The following is a 22,816-nucleotide window of genomic DNA, read 5'->3' on the forward strand; positions in this document are numbered from 1 at the left end:
CTGAACTGCAGAAAAAACTTGGAGGTCTATCTAACAGCGATGGAGAGTCTGGAGAAGCAGGCAAGGAGTTGCTATTCTGAGGAAGTTTCTCTAGGAAGTGACATGTTCCTGCGAATGATCCTGCTTGATGGATGCTTTTTACTTGTTTATCTTGGTGGAACGGACGGCTTAGATTGGTGCGTTAATGAACATAATGCATCTGGTAGTAATTATCAGGGCAGAGAACCACTTCAATACACAATAGCACAACCGGAGGAGATTATGGAGCATGCATCACACAAGGAACCAAGAAGTACTGAAAGTATGAGATTGCTTGCTGGGACATCATCCAATTTATGTTCAACGGAAGGTGTGGAACTTGACCATATTAGTACAGGCGAACAATGCTATGACCGGAAGGATCCTGACCAACCCAAATGTGACCCGATTTCTGAGTGGCATCACAGCCATGCATTTCGTGACCTACTTCTTCTTGAGAACCAACTACCATTTTCCATTGTGAAGAGAATATATGGGTTACTTGTGGGAGAAGATGCTCCAGATCTACTTACTGAGAAGATATGTAAATATTTAGAACTCAATATTCAGAAGTACACAACAGTTGCTCGTAAATTTGATGGGCAAAAAGACTTCCACCACTTGCTCCAGTTGTGTCATATGTAGTTCCGACCTCAACAAAGGATTCAACCAGAGCAGCATTTTCAAATAAAAAACAGATGGTTGCACCCTCTCACTACTTTGTGGCGCACATATCTCAAACGAAGTTATTTCGAAGACATGTCCACCAATCAGCAGACACCTCATGTAAGTTCTTGTCAGACACTGAATCGGTGGCGACGAGCAGAACAATATCATGAAGCTGGAATTGAGTTTAAGAGCAAAGAGCACAACAAACATAATCCACCTTATCTTCTAGACATAACTTTTGACAAGGGTGAGGTGCAAATTCCATGCTTGCTTATTGATGAAAATACCATTTGCCTCTTCAGGAACTTGGTTGCATTTGAGCAAACATGCTCGCAGTTTGGAAATGATGTCACTGCCTATATCTCTTTTATTTCCCAGCTTGCTAGTACACCATGTGATGTTGCACTGCTTTCTCGCAAAGGAATAATCCTGCACCACTTGCGTACCGATGAAGAAGTGTCAACTCTTTTCAGTAGGTTGGGTAAGAATGTGGACTTTGATCAGAATGGTGCACACTATCTTAAATCGGTTTGCCGTATGATGGAGGAGTATTATCAGAATCGCGTAAATAGATGGATGGCCTGGTTGTGGCATAACCATCTCAGAAATCCGTGGTTGGTCTTGGCGGTAGTAGCAGCAGCTATCGTTCTTCTCTGCACGGTTATCCAATCATTGTTAGCCTTGCTTGCGTATTTGGATCAAACAACAGATACTAATTAGGCAGCTAGGTGCGCACTGGTTTACCCAACACATGAGAAGACAGTCTACTTGTTGTTGTCTTAATAGAAGAATTGCTTCTGTGTTTTCAATCAGCAGGTTCCACACAATTTGAGAACATTGGGTTGAACACCTTTGTATTCCTCTAGGCAGATAAAAACAATGATGCACATCGCGCCGTTGGAAGCCATGTTGTTAGTGCCGCCATTATAAGATGCCTTCTGGGATTCCTAAACAAGGGGTAAGAGTCCAGGATAAAGAGATCGATTCCATCCCCTTTGCTAGCCCTGTTCTTGCTTCTGTTTTTTTTTTATCTAGACCAGATCAAGCAATGAAGCAATTGATTGGACGACTCGAATCGAATGCCATCTTAACCCTCCTTGACCAAGCATCCATCCTTCTAATTTGAAGTTAGCGAGATGATTGATGGAGTACACATATAAACTTTCATGGGGTGATTAAACCACTGCAAGATATGGGGATTTGGCAGAGTTTAAAATTTAAATTATTTGGGATCGATCATTTGTGGTGAAAGATGAGATTGCTCATGAATTATTTTGGAAGAGCAAATCTGCACCATGTCATCATTTTGACATTTTACTCCATTATGTGTTGATTGCTGGCCGGGCTGATCTTACTCCGATCTGGGCTGTAAAATTATTTGGCTTGCAGGTATGTAGAGTTATGACTTCAAGTTGTAACCTGATGGTTAGTAGATTTCATAGAATGGAGCATTTAAAATTCGTTTAAACATCTCGGTGGATCAGCTTTATGTATTTATTGTTCATTTTATGACTTCTGTCCTTTCAAATATGGCAGTGAATAATTTCTTTCTAGTAATTTTTGTTTGTTAGCGAGGCTCCCAAAGTAGTACCTTCATCCATTGGGGCTTGATCAACTTCTCTTATCCAGCTTCACAGTGCAAAGTTCATTGGGCAAATTCATTAGTAATTGGTGACTGGATCGATGCACATGTTGGCTTGAGTACATTGTATTAACAAGCCTTATGCCATCCATGTTCTATACCTGGTTTAACATATGTTCTCAGGTACTATATCAATGTATTAATGATTTACTTTTGTACTTGACATTGCAAAAACCTCATTATTTATTTAATAACTTTAACAAAAGATTTTTTTCTTCAAATTTCATTGAAGTGGTCTTACCAAATTTGCAAAGTTGCAACTAGCTAGAAACTATACCCATAGATTTATATGTTAATTATGATTTGCGAACAAATTTAGTGCAAGACATTATGTACTTGCTTTTAGCATTCTTTCTTCCATGCTAATTCTGAGTAGAAATAAATCAAGAAAAAACATTCCAATCCTAATATTGAAGAACGTATTAGTTTGGTTCAGAAAAGTATGCACAAACCTGACAATATCTACACATCTTTTACAATTGGTTAAAAGATGGCGGGTGCTATGCGTCGGCCGGCAGATCTTTTTAAAAGACCGGTCGCCTCGTGAGCAGTCCTATCTGGCGGATTGAGTGGCCGAGGGTCACTTTCTACCACTGCAACACATGTCGTGTTGTAGAAATTTTCCATAACACAGGTTATGTTGCAGAAATTTTTGTAGCATAGGTCAAGTTGCAGATTATTTTTACAAGAGATGTCTTGTTGCAACTTTTTTTTGCAACAAAAGTCTTGTTGCAATTTTTCTTTTTGCAACAGAGATCTTGTTGGAATTATTTTTTTGCAGCAAAGGTCTGTTACACTTTTCTTCTGCAACAGAGACCTTGTTACAGAAACTCGCTCTAACGGACAGCGAGCAGCAACCACGTCGATCGAAAGAAAGGCTGGTGGTCCCTTGGGACGGCGGACACAACTCCCCATGGTGGACACGGACGCTGGTACTCCCCCGGGACGGCGGGATGCAATTTGAGTTCTGGCACACCGCGACACCGCGAGGGCCGACGTTCATGGTGAAGGTGGGCAGCAGCGCGCGGCGACGCCCACGCCGGCGGTGAGCATCGGCGCGGTCGAAGCAACGCGAGAAAGATTCGGCTTGACGGGGAGTTTGGGAGGAGCACGAGTGCTGGCTGCTCTCGTGGGGATCCGGATCCAGATTCCACAACACACCCGTTGTTGCGGTAGGAGGATTGCAACAAGCACTCAATTGCAAAAAGTAGTCTAGATAATACGTTGTTTCTAACCATTAGATTAAAATCTCGTCCAATGGCCGCGGAGGCGACGGACGCACACGTGTTTATCGTTCCGCTGATCCCAATCATTTCCCTTAAAACATTGCTTCTGAAATCTATTGTATAATTTCTACTTGCATGGTGCCCAAGGCAAACCTTGCCATAACGAACTAAAAGGAAGTGGCATAGTGAGAAAAAAATGACCTCTTTGGTGGTGAATTGTTGATCACCCTGATCAACAATGTTGGGAAGGCCGCAGAGCAACATCTCTTGACTCCTCCAGCCAGCACCTACTTCAAACCAATGCCTTCAGGAAAGAAAATGACACCAAAGATGTCGTCATTGTTCGATCCGAGAGACCTAAATCTAGGGTTGTCCTTCAGATCATCTCAAGTGTGATAACGCAACCTGCAACGACGATGCCTTGACAAGGAAACTTAGAGACGCCGCCATCGTCCATCATGACCAAAGTCAATGAGATTTTTACCGGTTGTTGCACCACCCCGATCTCGCTGTTGAGTGGATCCACGCAGAGTGTTGCCATGAAGTCGTACGCCGCCGCCGCCGGTGATCCCTGCAACCAGAGCAGACTTCTAAACGATGCCCTCAAGAGAGAGTACAATGCAGAAGCACTGCCATCGCTCGATACCGAGAAGAGTCTAGGGTTTCCTTTGGAGTTGCCTGCCCCGTCGTGGACCCCATCACCTCATCCTGTGCCACACGACGGCTGGATCTGACCGTGGACCATCACGTGCACGTCCACCTTCTGCATCAGATCAGATCCTCCTCGTCGCTCCTACATCGCCGCTGCCACCAGCCATCACCGTGCCGCCGCCGCGCGCCATCACCAAGGAGCGAACCTATGCACCGCGGCGATCCAAATCCATTGGCGAGCGCTCTCGCTTGGTCAAGGCGCCCCGCTCCAGCCCTGCACCGCGAGCGGAAAGGGCTCCTCCGCCACCGCCGTCATCCGCTCGGGCTTTGCCTGGCAGCCTCCTCGAGCGACGGCGGTGGGGAGGGAGAGTGATGCGGCGGCTCTCCTAGTGGCAGCGGTTGTGCGCCGCCGGAGTTGCCCGAGCGGGAGGGAGACGCGGGGGCCGAGTGACGCAGGGCGTTACTGTTGGCTGAAAGATGATGGCTCTCGGTCGCACAGTCGCCGAAAGAATCGATGACGGTAGAGCCAGGAAAAAAAGGCCATGAAAGAAATCGGCTACCTCATACACACACACACACGCACGCCACAAAGTCCTTTGACCATTGCCGAACGCATCACGCACATTGTGCCCGCCTGTCTCTCGTCTTGTTGTTGCTCGCTCCCGCGCGCGCTACTCATGCTCCCCGCCTCCGCACGCTGCTGCACGCGCTAATTGCAGCTCCTCACAAACCGTCAGTGCTCTGGCATGGCTCGACGATGCCGACGTATCCTGAGTGTGAGCTTGTTGCCATGGAGGGCATGCACACGCCGGCGTTCTTCCACGGGTGCTCGCGCGCTGCTGCCATCATCCGGCCTGAGCCCACCAAAGGACGCAGTCATCTGTTGCTGTCTAGCCTATTCACTGAACCATAGTGATCACCGAAGACAAGAAAGAAACGAGAGAGAGGACACGAGGTTTCCCGGCGCACAAACGCCTCCGGCCACACGAACAGCCCCTTTTATTTCCGGCGAGCTCGAACTCTGCCACACACATCACCCCACCGTGAGCGCACATACACTCTCAGAGGCTACATCATCTCTCTCTAACTCTTGTGTTACACTTGCACCGAGCTCACACTTAAATAGCCTAGTACAGGAGACTCAACGCACGCAGTAGCCAGCCGCCATGATTGGGCCACTAACCCAACTAATCAGCTACATGCAGGCGCACGTACATCACCCACACGATCTCTTCACAACGGCACAGCCACAGGACTTGGCCGCTAACAAACTTGCATGCACACGCAAACTCAACAGCCTAGCCATGATCCGCATGCAGCGCCCACTTATGCACGTCCGCACTGCATGGCTGCCCAACTGCCCGGCCGATGCTGCTGCTCGTTGCCAGCTCTGCGCAACTCAGCCATCACCAACCGGCCGCGATCAAGATTAGTGCTCATAATTTTCCCCCTAATCTTGACACAGCTTGCCGTCGACCGTCGTCTTGAACGCCTTTGCCCGGCGCTGTGACATGCCACTTGCTCGTCGTCGCCGAGGTTGATCCAACTCGCGTCATTGTCGTCGTCACAGCCGTGAGCCAGCCCGTGAACCCGACCTGGCGCACCGACGCCGGTCGCACCGTGCTCCGTCACGACCCCGACGACACACGCCGAGCTCCTTCTTCGCCGGCGACACACGCCTGGCGTCCCTCTGTGCCCCGCACGTCCCGCGCGCACCTCACGCGCCCGACGAGCCCGACCGCACGTCCCGGGCGCATCCGACGCGCCCGACGAGCCCGACCTGCACCAGTGCGTCCTGCACGTCCCGCGCGCACCCGACGCGCCCGACGAGCCCGACCACAGCAGTCGCTCACCGCGCGCCCGCGGTCCCGACGCGCCCGACGCGTCCCGTGCGTACCCATAACACACACCGGTCGCGTCCGGCTCGCCGCCGCGGCTTATTGCCCTGCACCGCCACGGCCTCCATGCCGCCATGCAATGCCTCCACGCCGCCACGCCGTGCTGCGTCGCCGCGCCACCACGCAGCGCCTCGGCGGCCTCCGCGGTCGCCGCACGTACGACGTCACCGCCCGCCGCTTCCGCCACGCGCCATGACAGCCACAGCGCCGCCCATCTCCATGGACCGACACACAGCCCGGAGCTCCGTCGCGCAGCTGCCGGCGAGCGCCGCCATCGCTGCCACGCCTCCGACACGGCAAGCACGCCCAAGACACCAAGCTCAAGATACCAATTGTTGTTGTCTAGCCTACTCACTGAACCACGGCGATCACCGGAGACAAGGAAGAAACAAGAGAGAGAGAGAGGACACGAGGTTTCCCGGCGCACAAACGCCTCCGGCCACACGAACAGCCCCTTTTATTTCCGGCAAGCTCGAACTCTGCCACACACACCACCCCACCGTGAGCGCACATACACTCCCAAAGGCTACATCATCTCTCTCTAGCTCTTCTGTTACACTTGCACCGGACTCACACTTAAATAGCCTAGTACAGGAGACTCAACGCACGCAGTAGCCAGCCGCCATGCTTGGGCCACTAACCCAATTAATCAGCTACATGCAGGCGCACGTACATCACCCACGCGATCTCTCCACAACGGCACAGCCACAGGACTTGGCCGCTAACAAACTTGCATGCACACGCAAACTCAACAGCCTAGCCACGATCCGCATGCAGCGCCCACTGATGCACGTCCGCACTCCATGGCTGCCCATCTGCCCGGCCGATGCTGCTGCTCGTTGCCAGCTCGGCGCAACTCAGCCATCACCAACCGGCCGCGATCAAGATTAGTGCTCACATCATCGGCGTCGAAAATGACGATGTTGGAGTCGTTGACCACAGCACGATCGTCGGGCTGCCACCGGGCGGCCAGGGCCACCCTAACGCCGATTGTCTTACGGGGAGAAGAAGCCCAGGGAAAAGGTGCTGCTGTCAGATGCGAGGGACTGCCCCGCCCAGAGCTTCTCCCCGGCGGCCAACTAGTCCTCTGCGGACGCGCACGAGAGGCAGACTCCAACGGCGATGGCTATGAGGAGGACCACAACAGCGGACGTCGCAGGAGAGTGCGGCGGAGGCAGCCGCGTGCATGTGCACCACAATGCAGGGGAAGGTGGAACAAGTGGCCGCCACGTCCATGGCCTTCGTGGCGACCCACGGTGGCACGACAAGTCCGCCCCCACCGCCGCCTTGCCTCCCAGCATCTCTTCGGAGTGAACAATTTTTTTTACTCCGGCCGGCTGTGGCCGAGTATATTTAGGGATAAAGAGGCGGGTGGAGTAATTTATTATCTCCACTGAAGCTTTCGAGGGATCGGTTATGTGCGGTTTAAAGGAGAAAACATAAAATTTTGCTCCTCTAAAGCATTATAAGATATAGGTTAGAGAGGCCCTAAGACCATGAATATAGTGCATTGTTATGTGGGTACGGAACCTTATGAATTGATGCATTGAAATTAATTGTAAGAACACTTCTTGACGGGAAAACGAGAACTACCAGCATCTTATGGCTATTCATCAAATAATAGTACAACAGCCAATGTGTATGTGGTGGTCTAAACCAAATGTTAGGCACAAAATGAGGATTATGTGCACAGTTGGTCCCTCAACTAACACGAGGGAGATTATCTAGGATGTTGCTGAGGATGGCATCAATGTGGCTCGGCTAATATGTCACATGGAGACCATGCATCACACCAGAAAGTTATTGAGTTGGTGAAAGAGTTGAGACCATGCTTGTAGACTCTTATGGAGGAGTTAATTATATGTCTGGCATGCCCATGCAAGCACATGATTTTGCTCTATCAATAAATATTGTAATTAAACCTTTTTATGCCACCCTTCTTTCATCCTATTCCAACTTATTTGCTCTGATATAAGCTAGATTTAATATCTTCAGGCCCAGAAATTAGGATTCAAGATTTGCCTCATTGAAAACCGGTCAGGAGTTCATGTTCACAATCAAGCAGTGACCCCTTCTACTACTTGAGGGATTCAGCAAAGGTACTTCTAGTTTCTGTCCTAACAAGAAATTAGTGAAAAAAGATACCTTTCATTCAGGTATTTTCTATAAATGCACATTTATTTATAACAATAGCACCAGGATGAATGTTTGTTACTCATGATATTTTTAATTCAGTTAACCTCTTGAATAAAGATTATTGAAATTTGACTTCTAAAGTTGTGCCACTGCTTGTGCTGAACCAGACCATCAACGGTACAGTCAAAGTTGAACATGAAAACAAGGCGTTCTGCCAGTGTGCGTGCATGATCCAATAGCATGTGTTTAATAGTAGCCACTATGATGTGAAATACTAGCAGCTTCCTCCATTTATGCCAGTATTTGATATACTTACCAAAGTTTAAGGGCGCCAATCTTAAGAAGACATCCCGGTTTGTGAGAAAATTTCTTACGCGTATTAGACAAAAGATGTATCTAATTTTCCTTAGGTTGCATTGCAACACATCAGTTTCTGCTATTGGTTCTTTTACCATAAAATTTGTAAGGTCCCTTATGTTTGATTTATTGTATAAATCATTTGAGACATGCCCTGCATGCATGATTACTCACTATATTTATGTTCATCTGATATTATGTTCATGAATCATTTACATCATTTACGAGTTGATGTTAAAAATGCATATTGTTGTACATCAATTTTCTTTTCTTTTTTATGCCTTGTTCTATTTTCCAGAATTTATAGAATTCAAATTTAAACTTCATACTCACATGAATTTTATGTGTATTGGCGGAGACGTGTGTTGCACGTGCATGCTTACTAGTTCTAGGGATAAAGAGGCGGGTGGAGTAATTTATTATCTCCTCTGAAGCTTTCGAGGGATCGGTTATGTGCGGTTTAAAGGAGAAAACATAAAATTTTGCTCCTCTAAAGCATTATAAGATATAGGTTAGAGAGGCCCTAAGACACATGCACCTCCTCTCATTTATGTATTTTACATCCTTTATTCGTCTCACCTTCTTCAAACAAATGTACACACATCTCATGATGGCAGCCAGGGCAGGAGTAGCTGAGCATTGAGAGCCAATAATGTACTTGATAGCCAGCACCGTGTGGCTGCCTGTATCTCCAGATTAATTAGCACTCTGGAGTGTTGCATAGATAGATATACCCATAGGTGTTGGATTTCACTTTTCAATTAAAAGATTTGTACTCATGTTTAAAAATGTTCACACACACGCACATATATCGATATTTCGATGTATTTTTCCAATAAATGTTATTATATTTTTCAAATGGATAAGGGAAAATAAGAAGAAGAAAAATAAAACAAATAAAAGAAAAGAAAGCAAGAAGATAAAAACCCAGCAAAAATAAATAAGAAAAGGAAGAAAAGAAACGCAAAAAACCCCCCTTATATGTGAGTGTCTACCTTATTATGGTCATTTTGGCTCTGTCAAAATGATCTTGTTTTTAATGACAACAGTTCTTCACCATGCAGGATATCTACTGATGTATGGTTTCATACATGCTCTATGCTTCATTATATAAAGTATCCACCATTGTTCACGGTGGTGTGTGTGTGTGCACTAGGAAGGGGTTGTAAGGGAGGTTTTACCCAACATGGGTGTCGGCATATAGTCTCTCGATTGGTCCTCCACCCTTCTCAACATAGACGTAGTTTCGGACTCATATAACTTTACTATAGCCACTATGTCTTTTTTATTCTTTGTCAAGCTGCCCATGTTGATTATGTGCATTTTAGTCACGCAGAGAGGTCGGATATCACTCATTATGCAATATATCAATTTGATGCTACATTAATAAAAGTGTCCTTCATGAAAAAAAAACATGCCAGTACCATCTAGATGGAGGAGTAAGGTGGGGAGACCTCCTGTTGGACGCCCGTTGGCGTCAAATAGGAGAGGCTACGCCTGAAAGCAAGGGCAAATGGGCCGTTCGTGAGCGATTTTTTGTTTTTTCCTCTTCATTTTTAGTAGGATTTTCGCCAAAGTAAGGACCATTTTTATATAGAGTAACTATTAAAAACTTATTTGAAATAATAAAAAGAAAATAAAAAATGTTCAGTATGAGTTTAAAAAAAGTTCAGTGTATATTAAAAAATATTCACTATATAGTAAAAACATTTCACCATATATACTAGAAAAATATTCAATGTGTACTAATTTTTTTCCTTATAGCGAAAACAAATTTACTATATATTCCAAAAGCTCAACGTGTATTACAAAAAATGTTTAGTGTGTATCAAATAATGTTGTTCATCTATACCAATATAAAAAGACCCAAATAGGCAGATCCAACAAATCCCGGCCGTCAAATCAGGTCAATCCAACGACTCAGGCTGCTCCAATGATGAGCGCTCAACACGTTTAGTGTGTAGTTAATATCATACCAAATATTAACGCCAATGCTAATCACATACTTAATACATAAAATAATATCCTACCTAATATTTAGATGTAATTAATATATTACCTAATATCAACGTGCATTGCACGTACACATTTATTAGTGTATTAAATAATTGTTCCCCACATATTAACAAAATAATTGACCATGTACTAAAAAATAAAAAGGAAATAAGAAAAAGATAAAAAGAAAAGAAAAATAAAGAATGAAAAAATTATAACCAAAACTACAATAGAAAACAGAAGAAAAGTTGTAGCAATGTGGTGAAGGAGAAAACGGTGAGAAGCCCCCGAACTGGGCCGGCCCAACTGTCCTTGCTAGTGGGCGTCACGGCGTCCGTTTGACGTCAGCATGCGTTAAATAGGATTTGTCGAGGATGGGGGTGGTGCCTCGAGAATAAGGTGTCATCCTGTTGGCTAGGCACGTAAGAGCATCTCTAGCAGACCTATATAATGCCAACCCACAAAACGCGTTTGTAGTTCGCGGAAAAACGGCTTTGCGGGCTGGCACGGGCGAGGACAGAGTCAGACCTTGCAAACGGACCCGAAAAAAAGGATATTCGCAGTAGATGCTCTTTTATGGGTCGGCTACACGGGGTCCGTTCGGGCGCCGCCGCTTGGACCCGCCAACCGAAAACCCCCAATTGATCGAATTTGACAGCAATTCCGATAAATGAGTTCAAATTCAAACAATAAAACATAGTTGGCGCATAAATAAAATCATAGTTTTGTAGGACAAACGCAAAAGGACTTGCAAACGACCACGTCCGTCGCTCTTCACTCCCCACCACCTCCATTGAGGTCATCGCCGCCCCCGAATCCACCGCCGGCACTTGTTCCAACTCCGACACCGAAATCACCGGCGGGCGCGCTGAATGCATCAGCATTGTTGGTTCCTAATCCCGATGAGAAACCATCGTCGACACTATAACACGCATCGGCCAAAGCAAGCATCCGCCTCTTCAAGATGTCTCTCCTTGCCATATCATGCCATTCTTTGGTGACGTCGTCCATGCCATTGCGGTTCATTGTTATGATCCTATTCTCTTCTGCAAGAAGCTTGGACATGGCTTTGTTCTCGGCGGCACGTGCTCTTCTCTCCTCAATGGCTGTCATGTGCAACCCCTCGTCCTTGAGAAATTGTTACTTCTCATGCTTCTCTCGTGCCTTCTTCTCGGCCAACTCTTTCTTTGCCTCCAAGGTCTTCGCTAACATCAACTCATTTGATTGCACCATGGCATCTATTTTGTCCCGCAAGCTTGATGCCTCGTGTTCCCTCTTGATCTTCTCCTTTGTCTTCTTGTCACCATCGGGCTTGTTCAAGTTTCTTGGGCCACCATCATCTTCATCTTCATCCAAGTTTGCAAGTGAACCTCTCTTCGGTGGGGATTCTTTGTCAATCAACTTCCACTTCTCGCACTCTTTGAGCATATCCCAACAATGCTCAAGTTAATTTTTTTTGCCTTTGAAAGCATTCATATCTTTGTATCTTCGTTGGGAAATTTTGTCCTACACATTTAAAACAAGGTCAAATGATGCAATCACTTCATATGATGCAAAATGAAATGCACAACTTGGAACGTGAAAACTAACTCACATAGTCGGATTTCACGGTTCCACTTGGAGGTGCATTGCGCACTTGTTCCAAGCAAGCTACCCAATGGCTACAAATCGGCTTGATCACGTCCCAACGACCTTGAAGTGACCGAAAGGTCCGTGGTGTCCTATTGGGATACCTGGCCATCATGCAGTATTGATCTTCGATTCTTTGCCAATATCTCTTCGAGGTTTGAGACGTACCCGTGCAAGCATCAAGGAACACCGCACTCCAAGCCTTGATCAAGATTTGATCTTCCAGGAGCGTGTAGCCTTTTCTTTCTTGCGCTTGCTCAAAAGCCCCTTCATCTACCTCCTCAACTTCTTCCTCACCACCGTGATCATCCACACCACCCTCCATTTTAGTGTAATCAAAAGCAGCGGACGGGGCATGATCGATGCCGACGGCGTTGGTGTCCAACAAGTTCACGAACTCGACAGTGGTATTGTTCGAACCGCCGCTACATTGAGTGCCATTAAGTCAGGAAAACCACAATGGCGAAAAGTGAAGCAAGACAAAAGATCAAAGATGCATACCTTTCGGACATTTCATCGAACACCTCGCCTACGGTGGAAGCAGCTCCGTTGAACGGCATCGTCGGGGAACATGTCGCCGGGGCGGGGGGAGTGGACGAAGGCGGTGGCTGTTTCGTTGGAACCTTCATCCGCTTCATGCCTGGAACCTTGCTCACCTTCTCCGCCGGCGGCCGGGCAGATCACGCAGCCGGGATTGCGCGTGCGCGACCTCCACGGTGACGATGGACGGCTAGAAGGATTCCATGGCGGTGAGGAATGGTGGGGAAGACGGGCCGGAGCGTGCGGTGGCGGGGCAATGGTGGTCGAGGAGGGGGGAAGCGGGAACGGCCACGCGGAAAGTTCCCTCCCACCAAATCTCGCTGCGATAGGGGGGCGAGCTTGGGTCGGCCTCCCACCCCGTGAATCTAGAGGCTGAGGTCTAACTTTTGCCGCACCTCGCAAAATATTTTACGGGTCGGTCGCGTGTTTGCGTTTGCTCGGGCAGAATTTTTCGTGCCAACCAGTATTTTGGCGGTTATTTTGCGAGTCGCGGCTATATACGGGGTCTGCTAGAGATGCTCTAAGAAGGCAGCTAGCCCACTCACATTCGTGGCTAGGCATGCAAGGAGGGCAGCTAACCAACTCACATTTGAGCCTTGACTAGCGCGTGGTTCCTAGATATTTTTTCTATAAAAATATGCCTAAAAAAACTAGTTCTCCACGCTTTTTTTAAATATTAATAATAAAGCAAAGGGGCTACAGAGGAAATGGTCCAGATAGCCCGAGCATGGTGGTCAAACCCATCACGGAGGGATGGTACAAACGTGGTGAGCGGGCAGACGTGCGTAACAGGCGGTTTTGCAAAGGTCACTTGGTTGGGTCGCGCTGCCGTCCCCCTATATATTGGTATTCACGTCCTATATATCAATTGTTCATCCGTAAGCTGTAAAATTACCCTTTGGTTAGTTTTTTAGTATAACTCAAATTCAAGGCTGCATTTAGGCCCTGTTGGAGAACCTCCACTTCACAACTTCACTCCCGGAATTGATGGAGTTGCAGTTGAAAACTGAGGAGTAACTATTTCCTGACTGCACAACTTTTGAAATTTTGTGAAGCTGGTGGAATTCTAAACAGGTCTTTAGTTTCTTGATCGAACAGAGACACAAGTATAAAAAACAGGGTTGTTGTTGACACATGCGATCGAAGACGGTACACGATACATCAAACCAAACACTCTGATACTAAATCGATGGTCCTTGATTATCACATGCACACGGCACACCACACACTAAAGAACTAATCAATTATTTTAGCCTACACTAAGATTTGCTCAAATTAAGCAGGCCAGGACCAATGTTGCAGCTTGTGCCATGGCGCGAGCGAGAGGCGCCACGAATGGCCCTCCCATGGCGGATGAGTGCTCCTTGGAGGCCGGCCCTGGCTCCGGAGACGGCGGCGCTTGTGAAGATGATGGTTCCGTCGGGGCCTCTAACGGCGACGATGCTGATGCCGGCGGCCGCTGCTCGGCGTCGAGGACTTTAATTATGAGCTTCTGGCCATCGTTGCAGTGTGCGAGGTTGGAGCTGGCGAAGTAGGTGAAGCCTGGCGCGTCGAGGGGGAAGAGCGTTTTGCCATCCCTCGGCCCGGGGCCGGTGCCGATGCCCGCCGTCTCGTTGCAGTGGTAGTATCCAACCTTGCTCACCTTGATCACCGAGTCGTTCTTGTACACGAACTCTGCATGCATGCATGCATGTCCATTTGCATTCACCGCAGAAAGATTAGGTCGATTTGGTCTACATCTGGCAAATCAATGGAGGACAAGACCTCGCGTGCGTGTGATCAATTAGTACGTACCGACGGAGTCCCCGACGAAGAAGGTTATGCTGGACGCCCACTTGACGTAAAACATCTCCTTGTCCACCTTCGGGGGCACGCACCACCCTTCAGGACCGCCGACCTTGTACTGCTTCCCCTTCGGCGCCGCGGACGCCGTCGGGCAGAGGACGACGAGCACGACGACGAGCGCCGTGAGACGGATCGCCAGAGACGCCGCCGCCGCCATGTCGATCGTATCAAAACCGAGCCACGGGCGCCCTCAGCAGGTTCACCGCCCGCCGCCCGCCGCCCACCGATGATCTCCGAAGAAGAGGAAATGGTGTGTACTGTGTCCTACCGGCGCGCGGAGCGAGGAGAACTGATTGGATGATGAGAAATTTATGGGGGTACAACGTTGATCGAGTAGTGCCGATCGAGAAGTGGTAAAACTGATAGGGTCGAGGGAGCGTGCATGCATGGCCAACCCAACCGATTGCCAATTGTGGTTAGGTCCACTCGCCGTCGCTCCCGCGCGGACGGAGGTGGAGAACGTGGCGTTGGACTCTCACCAGGCAGTTATTAGGGGTGTGTTTGGTTCGGAAACGAAGTGAAATGAAATGGCATGGTTCCATTCGACTAGAATGGGACGGTTCTGTTCTTGTGTTTGCTAGGGGCAATTCAAAGGAATGGCAACTCCAAACCCAAACGGATCTGGATTTTATTCGTTTTTTGTTCGATTGGGTCGATAAAATAAACAACGGACAACGGCGGAGATGCGCACACGGGCCTAAAGGACAGATACCAAATGTGTCCTACGCTCTAAGTGTTACGAGCAGATACTAGAGTGATCCAGATCCAGATCATTGGACAACAATTAAAAATATTTTAAAGTACCTCAAAAGGACTAAGGAAATGTTTGTATTTGGCGGTGATGAAGTGCTCATTGTAAAGTACTACACTGATGCTACCTTCATGACTGATTCAGATGATTTTAGATCTCAATCAGAGTTTGTATTTACACTAAATGGTGGCACAAATAAGCTGGAAGAATTCGAAGCAAAGTACTATGACGGATTCTACAATAGAGGCATAATATATGGACGCTTTGGAAGCCGCGAAGGAGGGCTACTGGATCAAGAAGTTCATCACCGAGCTTGGTGTAGTTCCGAGTGCGCTGGACCCGATGCAGCTCTATTGCGACAATAATGACGCCGTGGCACAGGCAAGGGAACTAAGGTATCACCAGAGGTCCAAACATATTGACCGCCGATTCCACCTAATAAGAGATTTTGTGGAGCGTGGAGACATGAAGATATGCAAGATTTATACGGATCTGAATGTGTCTAATCCGCTGACAAAGTCTTTACCACGAGCAAAACATGAGTGTCGGTGTCAAAACCGGCGGATTTCGGGTAAGGGGTCCCGAACTGTGCGTCTAAGGCGGATGGTAACAGGAGGCAGGGGACACGATGTTTACCCAGGTTCGGACCCTCTTGATGGAGGTAAAATCCTATGTCCTGCTTGATTATTCTTGATAATATGAGTAGTACAAGAGTTGATCTACCACGAGATCGGAGAGGCTAAACCCTAGAAGCTAGCCTATGGTATGATTGTATGTTGTCCTACGGACTAAAACCCTCCGGTTTATATAGACACCAGAGGAGGCTAGGGTTACACAAGGTCGGTTACAAAGGAGGAGATATGCATATCCGTATTGCCTAGCTTGCCTTCCACACCAAGTAGAGTCCCATCCAGACACGGGACGAAGTCTTCAATCTCGTATCTTCATAGTCCAACAGTCCGGCCAATGGATATAGTCCGGCTGTCCGGAGACCCCCTAATCCAGGACTCCCTCGGTAGCCCCTGAACCAGGCTTCAATGACGATGAGTCCGGCGCGCAGTGTTGTCTTCGGCATTGCAAGGCGTTTTCCTCCTCTGAATACACCACGGAAGAGTTTGAATACAAGGATAGTGTCCGGCCCTGCAAAATAAGTTCCACATACCACCGTAGAGAGAATAATATTTCCACAAATCTAATCTGCTGACACGTTTTGGCAGCACGACATCACGCCACGGCCCGACAATTATTCGAACCGTTTTTCTTTAACCAGCCCCGCACATAACGCGAGGCGGTTTCTTGACACGTCTTGTCAAAGCAGAGATCGTGTTCCCCTTATCACGAGATTCTCATCAATACAAACGTGGGTAACCCAACCGTGCCTGTTGGTATGACTCCTAGATCTTAGGTAAGTCTCGAACGGCCACGAGGAGGACGCCTGATATTCATCCCCTTTATAAAGGGACAAGGCTTTTTATTTTTTCCCTCCCGTGCTCAATCGAATCCTTCCCCCGCCTCGAGTTCTAACACCCAAGGCCCAGGTCAGGTGCTTCGGACCTTCAATCATGTCCGGATCCAGCCTTCAAGGCCGGTGGATGCCTTCCTCCGTCACGGAGGACATCAAGAAGTTGAGGGAGGCCAGATATCTGACTGCCGAAATTTCGCATAGGCTGTCCGCCCGAGGGCAGGTCGTCCCTACTCCCGAACCCAACGAGAGCGTTGTGTTCTTCTCCCACTTCCTCCGAGGACTAGGCCTCGCTCTGGATCCCTTTGTTAGGGGTATTATGTTCTATTACAGGCTGGATTTTCACGATCTGGCCCCGGATTCCCTTCTTCACATCTCGTCATTTATTGTCGTTTGTGAGGCCTTCCTCCGCATTACCCCTCACTTCGGCCTGTGGCTCAAGACCTTCGATGTGAAGCCGAAAATGGTCGAGGGACAGTACGCAGCATGCGTAGGTGCTCTAATAAGAAAAATTGCTGATGCTCCATGGCCAAAGAGTTCCTTTCCAGAGGTGTCCAGATTGTGGCAACGGGAGTGGCTTTACGTCACAGCTCTCCGAAGTGCCAAGTGGGTAGCTGCCCCCACCTTTCGCTCGGGCCCTCCACCACAACTGATGTCATGGATCAGCAGGGGGCCGAGCTGGGGTCCAGCCAAGGATGTGCCAATACTGCAGAGTCGTATCCGAGATCTCTTTGAGGGAGATTTCAGTCTGGTTATGGTAATGCAAGTTATGCTGGTTCGTCGAGTCCAGCCTTGCAAATGCCGCCCCTCCGCATGTGGGAATTCAACCCAGAAGGACCACGCACTATTCAGAATTTCCTCGGCATGACGCACGAGGAGATGTACAAATCGTTCTTTGGACCCCAAATAGAGTGTCCGGACACTACCGAGGACGTGGGCCTGAGCTGCAACTGCCCCACTGCCCAAGTAAGTAACCCCATGGCCGAACACACTGTCCTTTTATTTATCATGACATCATTCTGAAGAATCGCTCTTTGACCAGGACTGGATAACAAAGGCGAAGATGATCCGGTGTTCGGCCCCCCTTCCTGAAGGCTTGGACAATCCGGTGCTGGAAAAGATGCTCGAGCCAGCACCTTGTCTAGTGCCCTCAAAGGAAGATGAAGGGGGGAATAAAGAGGGCGAAAGCGGGCCTCCATCGCTACCTATTCCAATCGAGGGAATGAGCACCTCCGTGAGGGAGGATAACCAAGGGGAAGAATCTGACATTCTCTCTCCCCGGGGAAGGAAGAGGACTACCTCTGAAGATCCGGAAACTAAGGTTTCCAAACGGGAGAAGAAATCTCTGCCAGAGGGTCTTACCTCGGAGGGTATTCTTGCCGCACAATGTCCACGCGGGGATCAGCCCTCTACCGAGCTGTAAGTAATCAAAAAGTACTTAATAGTGAAGATATCCTACCTTACGTCCGAAGACAATAACCGATGCTTGTAAATTGTAGTCCGGATCGCAGCCCTTCTCGACAGAGTTCATCTTCGGGGGATCTTCTTCCGAAGATGATGGAGAGCGAAACGCCTCCCCCGGACTCCCCAGCTTAAGAAGCGGGCGATCTTGAAGTGTCGTCGCGAAGGGTATCTCCGGATCCAATATCGCCAGAGTATAACCCTTTGGCTACCCGACATCCCCAGTATCCGGCTCCTGAGGAGAGCGACAGCAAGGGTCCATACTGTGTGCGGTCGGATGCGCTGAAGGATCTTCTAGGGAAAGCTGTCATCTCGGAAGCGCATCATACGCTAATGGGTACGGTAATTGAAAGGATTTCATCCGCCGAAAGCGGTTTGCACGAAGCTTTTATGAGTCTGCTGAAAGGCTTCGAGGTACGTAAAATAATGTATGCCTTTAATAGTACCGCATACGTTAGGTATGCCCATGCAGATAGTAGCCCCTGAGACTCTGGTTGTCGTCGAGAACGGCGGCAAACAGAGGATCATAGTCCCAGGTAATAACCAGACCACCTTTATGTGCAGGTGGTTGAAACTCCGGTGGCTAGCCGGACTGATGGGTTTGCCAAACTAAAGCGACAACTGGATGCGGCAGGTGCCGACATCGTGCTTGTCAACAAGCGGCTTGACGAGGCACAGAGTGAGTGATTTTTCTGGTGATCGTCACATAATAAGAGCAGCATGATACCAGTATCTTTAATATGTTGTGACTGCAGATGGAGCGACCACCGTGGAGACCCTTCGGGCGGAGCTTACCCGAGCCAAGGAGCAAGCAAAGAGTAGCAATGCGGCCGCTTTACAGGCGTCTGAAGAGTTAAGAGCCGAACAGGCCACACATTGCGAGAGCAAAGAAAAAATTGCCAAGATGACCGTGGAGTTAAAAGATGCTGCTGACCGTTACCGGCTTCTTGAAGAGGAAAACCGGGCGAAGGCGACGAACCTGGAGAAGGCCCGGGTGGCTGCCAAGGAAGCCCGCTCCAAAATTAGAGCGACGAAGAAGGAGCTGAATCAAGCTGCAGATATCGTGTCTGGGAAGCCCTTCTTGTTGCGGACTAAGTTCGGAGATCCGAAGTATGCTCCTCTGGACCGGCTATGGAGTTCCGCGGATGCGTACATGGATTTGGCTGCAAGTGCTGCTGATGCAACCGAGTACTTCAAGGATCAGAAAGGTCCCGAAGTGGAAAAGTTGTTCTGGTCACAGTTTCATGCTCCAGTCCGTCGGCTGCTGCTGAATGAGCGATTGACCGGTTGGGCCGAGCTCCATAGGTTGTCCGGACTTGCCATGAGGTCCGTTGTGGATCACCTGTGGCCGGGAGGGCCAAGGCCGAGTAGCTACTTTAGCTTAGTGCAACAATTCCTTGAAGCTGTGCCACACATTGATGTTGTAAAGAGATCAGCGTGCATAGAAGGTGCGCGGATGGCCCTTGCCCGTGTCAAAACATACTGGGCGGAGATGAGGCCACCACTGTTGCGGCACAGGTTTCGGCCATAGACCGAGTGGCTGCCGAGCACTACTTTGAAGAAGTCCTTGAAGGCGCTCGTTCGATAGAGGCTCAGTGCTCGAAGAATATTATTTTCCAGTGACATGTAGTCCCATTGTACAAACAATGTTTTATTAAATTTATCAAGGCTGTATTTATACTTTTGCCCAAAAGTGCTATGATGCCTCCTGTGCGGCCGTTTATGTATATATGTATATAACCTGAAAGATGGCAGTCGTCGGCTTCAGTCCCCACGCATATAATGCGGGGGTGTTCGCATAAGACGCATGTTCACACTTGATCCAACGTCTTGGTCCATTAAAGAGGTGATAGCGCAGCGAACTAGGCAACTGGACTATAATGCTTTAACACTTTCACTTAGCTAGAGGAGTTTGATAGTGGGGCTACTATATAGCCCCTGGTGGCTCCGCGCTCATCCAGATTCGGGGCGCGTACATGCCTGGCTGGGAAACGGCCCTTCGTTAAGGTGGAGGAATCCCGAAGATTCCGCTAGGTCATCGAGTGGTTGACCAGTCTCACGCTATATCATGACAGTCAGTTTTCGGCTTTCTCTACTGGGGTGCTCGTCCGGATGAATCAGGGCACAATCACAGTAGTTCTCCTGGTGCCGCTTTAGCCGATAGAGCGGAACGTAAAGCAGCAAAACACAGGAGCCGGGAAAACCCAACATTTGACCAAAGACATGATTCGGAGATGATGCATATAAGGCCAAACTCGCGACGCCGAACACTCCCTAGGGTATTCGGTCTTTATGTTGTAAACCGAGACGAAATAGTGCCCTTTGTAATACGCCCCTGGTGTCCAGGTACGTGCAGTATTCCGACGTGGCCACATGCCAATACGTCAGCATCCTTCTCATTGTACTGAGAATCCGAGGGATGTGTATCAACAAGAGACAGTAAAAAAGGTTTACGCAGGGTCTTAATCTAAAAAGAATCCTTGGAACGGGTCCCTGCTGCATGTCTACGCCTGTGTCTCCGTTGTGCCGTATTCTGGACGGGTGTAGCACGATGGTCATCTGAAAAAGAAAGGAGCTTAATTGAAAAGTTGTCGTGCAAAAGATAGGTTATACTAAATAAACCATGTACAGTTCAAAATGAGTAAAGTTGAGCCTAATTGTCACTTGTTTGCGCGCGTTGAGCCCCTTGTATTGTAATAGGGGTATAGCCATCAAACCTGTATCAATTACATATAGCTGCGCCGGACTCGTCCAACCGCGTCCGTGGTCTTAACGACCTGTCAGATGCTTTAGTTGGTGAGGCCGTTTAGTGTGCGGCTGCCAAGGGAGTCGCACGGTCTTCCGCACGCAAGGAGCGCTCAATATTTCCATTTACTGTAATGAGCCATGTGGACCGGGCATCTTAAGCATGAGAGAAGCGTAATGCGGTATTGCGTTAAAGCGAGCGAAAGCTTCGCGTCCGAGTAGTGTTTGATAGCCACTTTGGAATGGAGCGATGTGGAACATTAAATTTTCGCTACGGAAGTTATCGGGAAAGCCGAATATAACCTCTAGTAGCAGGGAGCCCGTGCAATGAGCCTCTGGGCCTGGCGTTACTCATTTAAAGGTAGTATTGCTACGGCTAATTTTTGTTGGGTTTATCCTCATTTTGTGGACTGTGTCCTGATATATCAGGTTTAAACTGCTGCCGCCGTCCATCAGGACTCGTGTGAAGTGGTATCCGTCAATTATTGGGTCTAATACCAAGGGAGCCCATCCTGCATGCCGGATACTTGCCGAGTAATCCCGATGGTCAAAGGTGATCGGTTGGGACGACCAGTGGCAGAACTCCGCGGTGATAGGCCCTGGGGCATGTGTCTCTAGGAGTGCCGCTTTGTTTCTCCCTTTTGTCACGTGTAACACGCTTACTGTTTTGACTTCTGGTGGGAATTTCTTCTATTCCCCAGTGCTTTGCTTGCGAGGCTCGTCCTCGTCTTCGCTTGGTGTATCCTGCCCCTTATGTTCGGCGTTGAGCTTGCCGGACTGCTTGAAGACCCAACATTCTTTATGGGTATGATTTGCAGGTTTATCGGGGATGCTGTGGATCTGACATATTTTATCCAGAATCTTGTTTAGGCTGGACAGTTCGTCTCTGTTGCCTTTGGAGGGTAGCTTTTGTTGACCTGGCCGAGAGCTTCTAAATCCGGCGTTTACCACCGTGCTCTTCGGCTGTCTTCTTTATTCCGGCGCTTGTTTTTGCTGCGTCGTGGTTTCTCGTTTCCGTCCCTAACTTCGGATGTACTTGGGTCGCTGGTGCTGCATCGGGTTAACCAGTTGTCCTCGCTTGCGCAAAAGCGGGTCATGAGGCTTGCTAATGCTGCCATTGTTCTCGGCTTTTCGTGGCCGAGGTGTCTGGCAAGCCATTCGTCTCGAACGCTGTGCTTAAAAGCTGCTAAGGCTTCGGCGTCCGGGCAATTGACTATTTGGTTCTTTTTAGTGAGAAACCTGTTCCAAAGCATTCAGGCTGACTCTCCGGGCTGTTGAGTTATATGACTCAAATCGTCTGCATCCGGTGGTCAGACATAGGTCCCTTGAAAATTTGTCCGAAAAGCGTCTTCGAGCTCTTCCCAGCTTCCAATGGAGTTTTCGGGGACGCTTTTAAGCCAGTGCCGAGCTGGCCCTTTGAGCTTGAGGGGTAAGTACTTTATGGCGTGGAGATCGTCTCCTCGAGCCATATGTATATGGAGGATGTAGTCCTCAATCCAGACCCCAGGGTCTGTCGTTCCGTCGTACGCCTCTATGTTTACGGGTTTGAATCCCTCTGGAAATTCGTGGTCCAGCACCTCATCGATGAAACATAGGGGGTGTGCGGCACCCCTGCATTTGGGTGTACCATGGTGTTGGGATGTTTGTTGTGTTGCATTGCATGCTGGAGCGCGCTTGCGTGGCCCGTAGATGGATCTGGTTGCGCCGTCCTTTTGATGCGGGCCCTCGCGTGGACCGCGTACTGGCTTATGTGCGGCGTCGTTCGCCGCTCTATGTTGGCCACGAGGTCGT

At 48.7% G+C, this 22,816-nt stretch overlaps 1 protein-coding gene and 1 long non-coding RNA gene across 2 annotated transcripts; one reads left to right on the forward strand and one right to left on the reverse strand.

Annotated features, from left to right (window-relative positions):
* Positions 1-8,089: 8,089 nt before the first annotated feature.
* On the forward strand, positions 8,090-8,817 carry LOC125549115. Its single transcript, XR_007301255.1, has 2 exons — positions 8,090-8,203; positions 8,408-8,817. It is a non-coding gene; the product is annotated as an uncharacterized LOC125549115 (long non-coding RNA).
* Positions 8,818-13,895: 5,078 nt separating this feature from the next.
* On the reverse strand, positions 13,896-14,892 carry LOC125549116 (uclacyanin-3-like). Its single transcript, XM_048712602.1, has 2 exons — positions 14,556-14,892; positions 13,896-14,435 (listed from the first exon to the last, which is right to left on the reverse strand). Exons 1-2 carry the CDS (start codon positions 14,761-14,763, stop codon positions 14,032-14,034), a joined length of 612 nt encoding a protein of 203 aa, XP_048568559.1. The 5' UTR covers positions 14,764-14,892; the 3' UTR covers positions 13,896-14,031.
* Between the last annotated feature and the right edge of the window lie 7,924 nt (positions 14,893-22,816).

The sequence above is a fragment of the Triticum urartu genome, chromosome 3, assembly GCF_003073215.2.
Source record: "Triticum urartu cultivar G1812 chromosome 3, Tu2.1, whole genome shotgun sequence".
Lineage (NCBI taxonomy): Eukaryota > Viridiplantae > Streptophyta > Magnoliopsida > Poales > Poaceae > Triticum > Triticum urartu.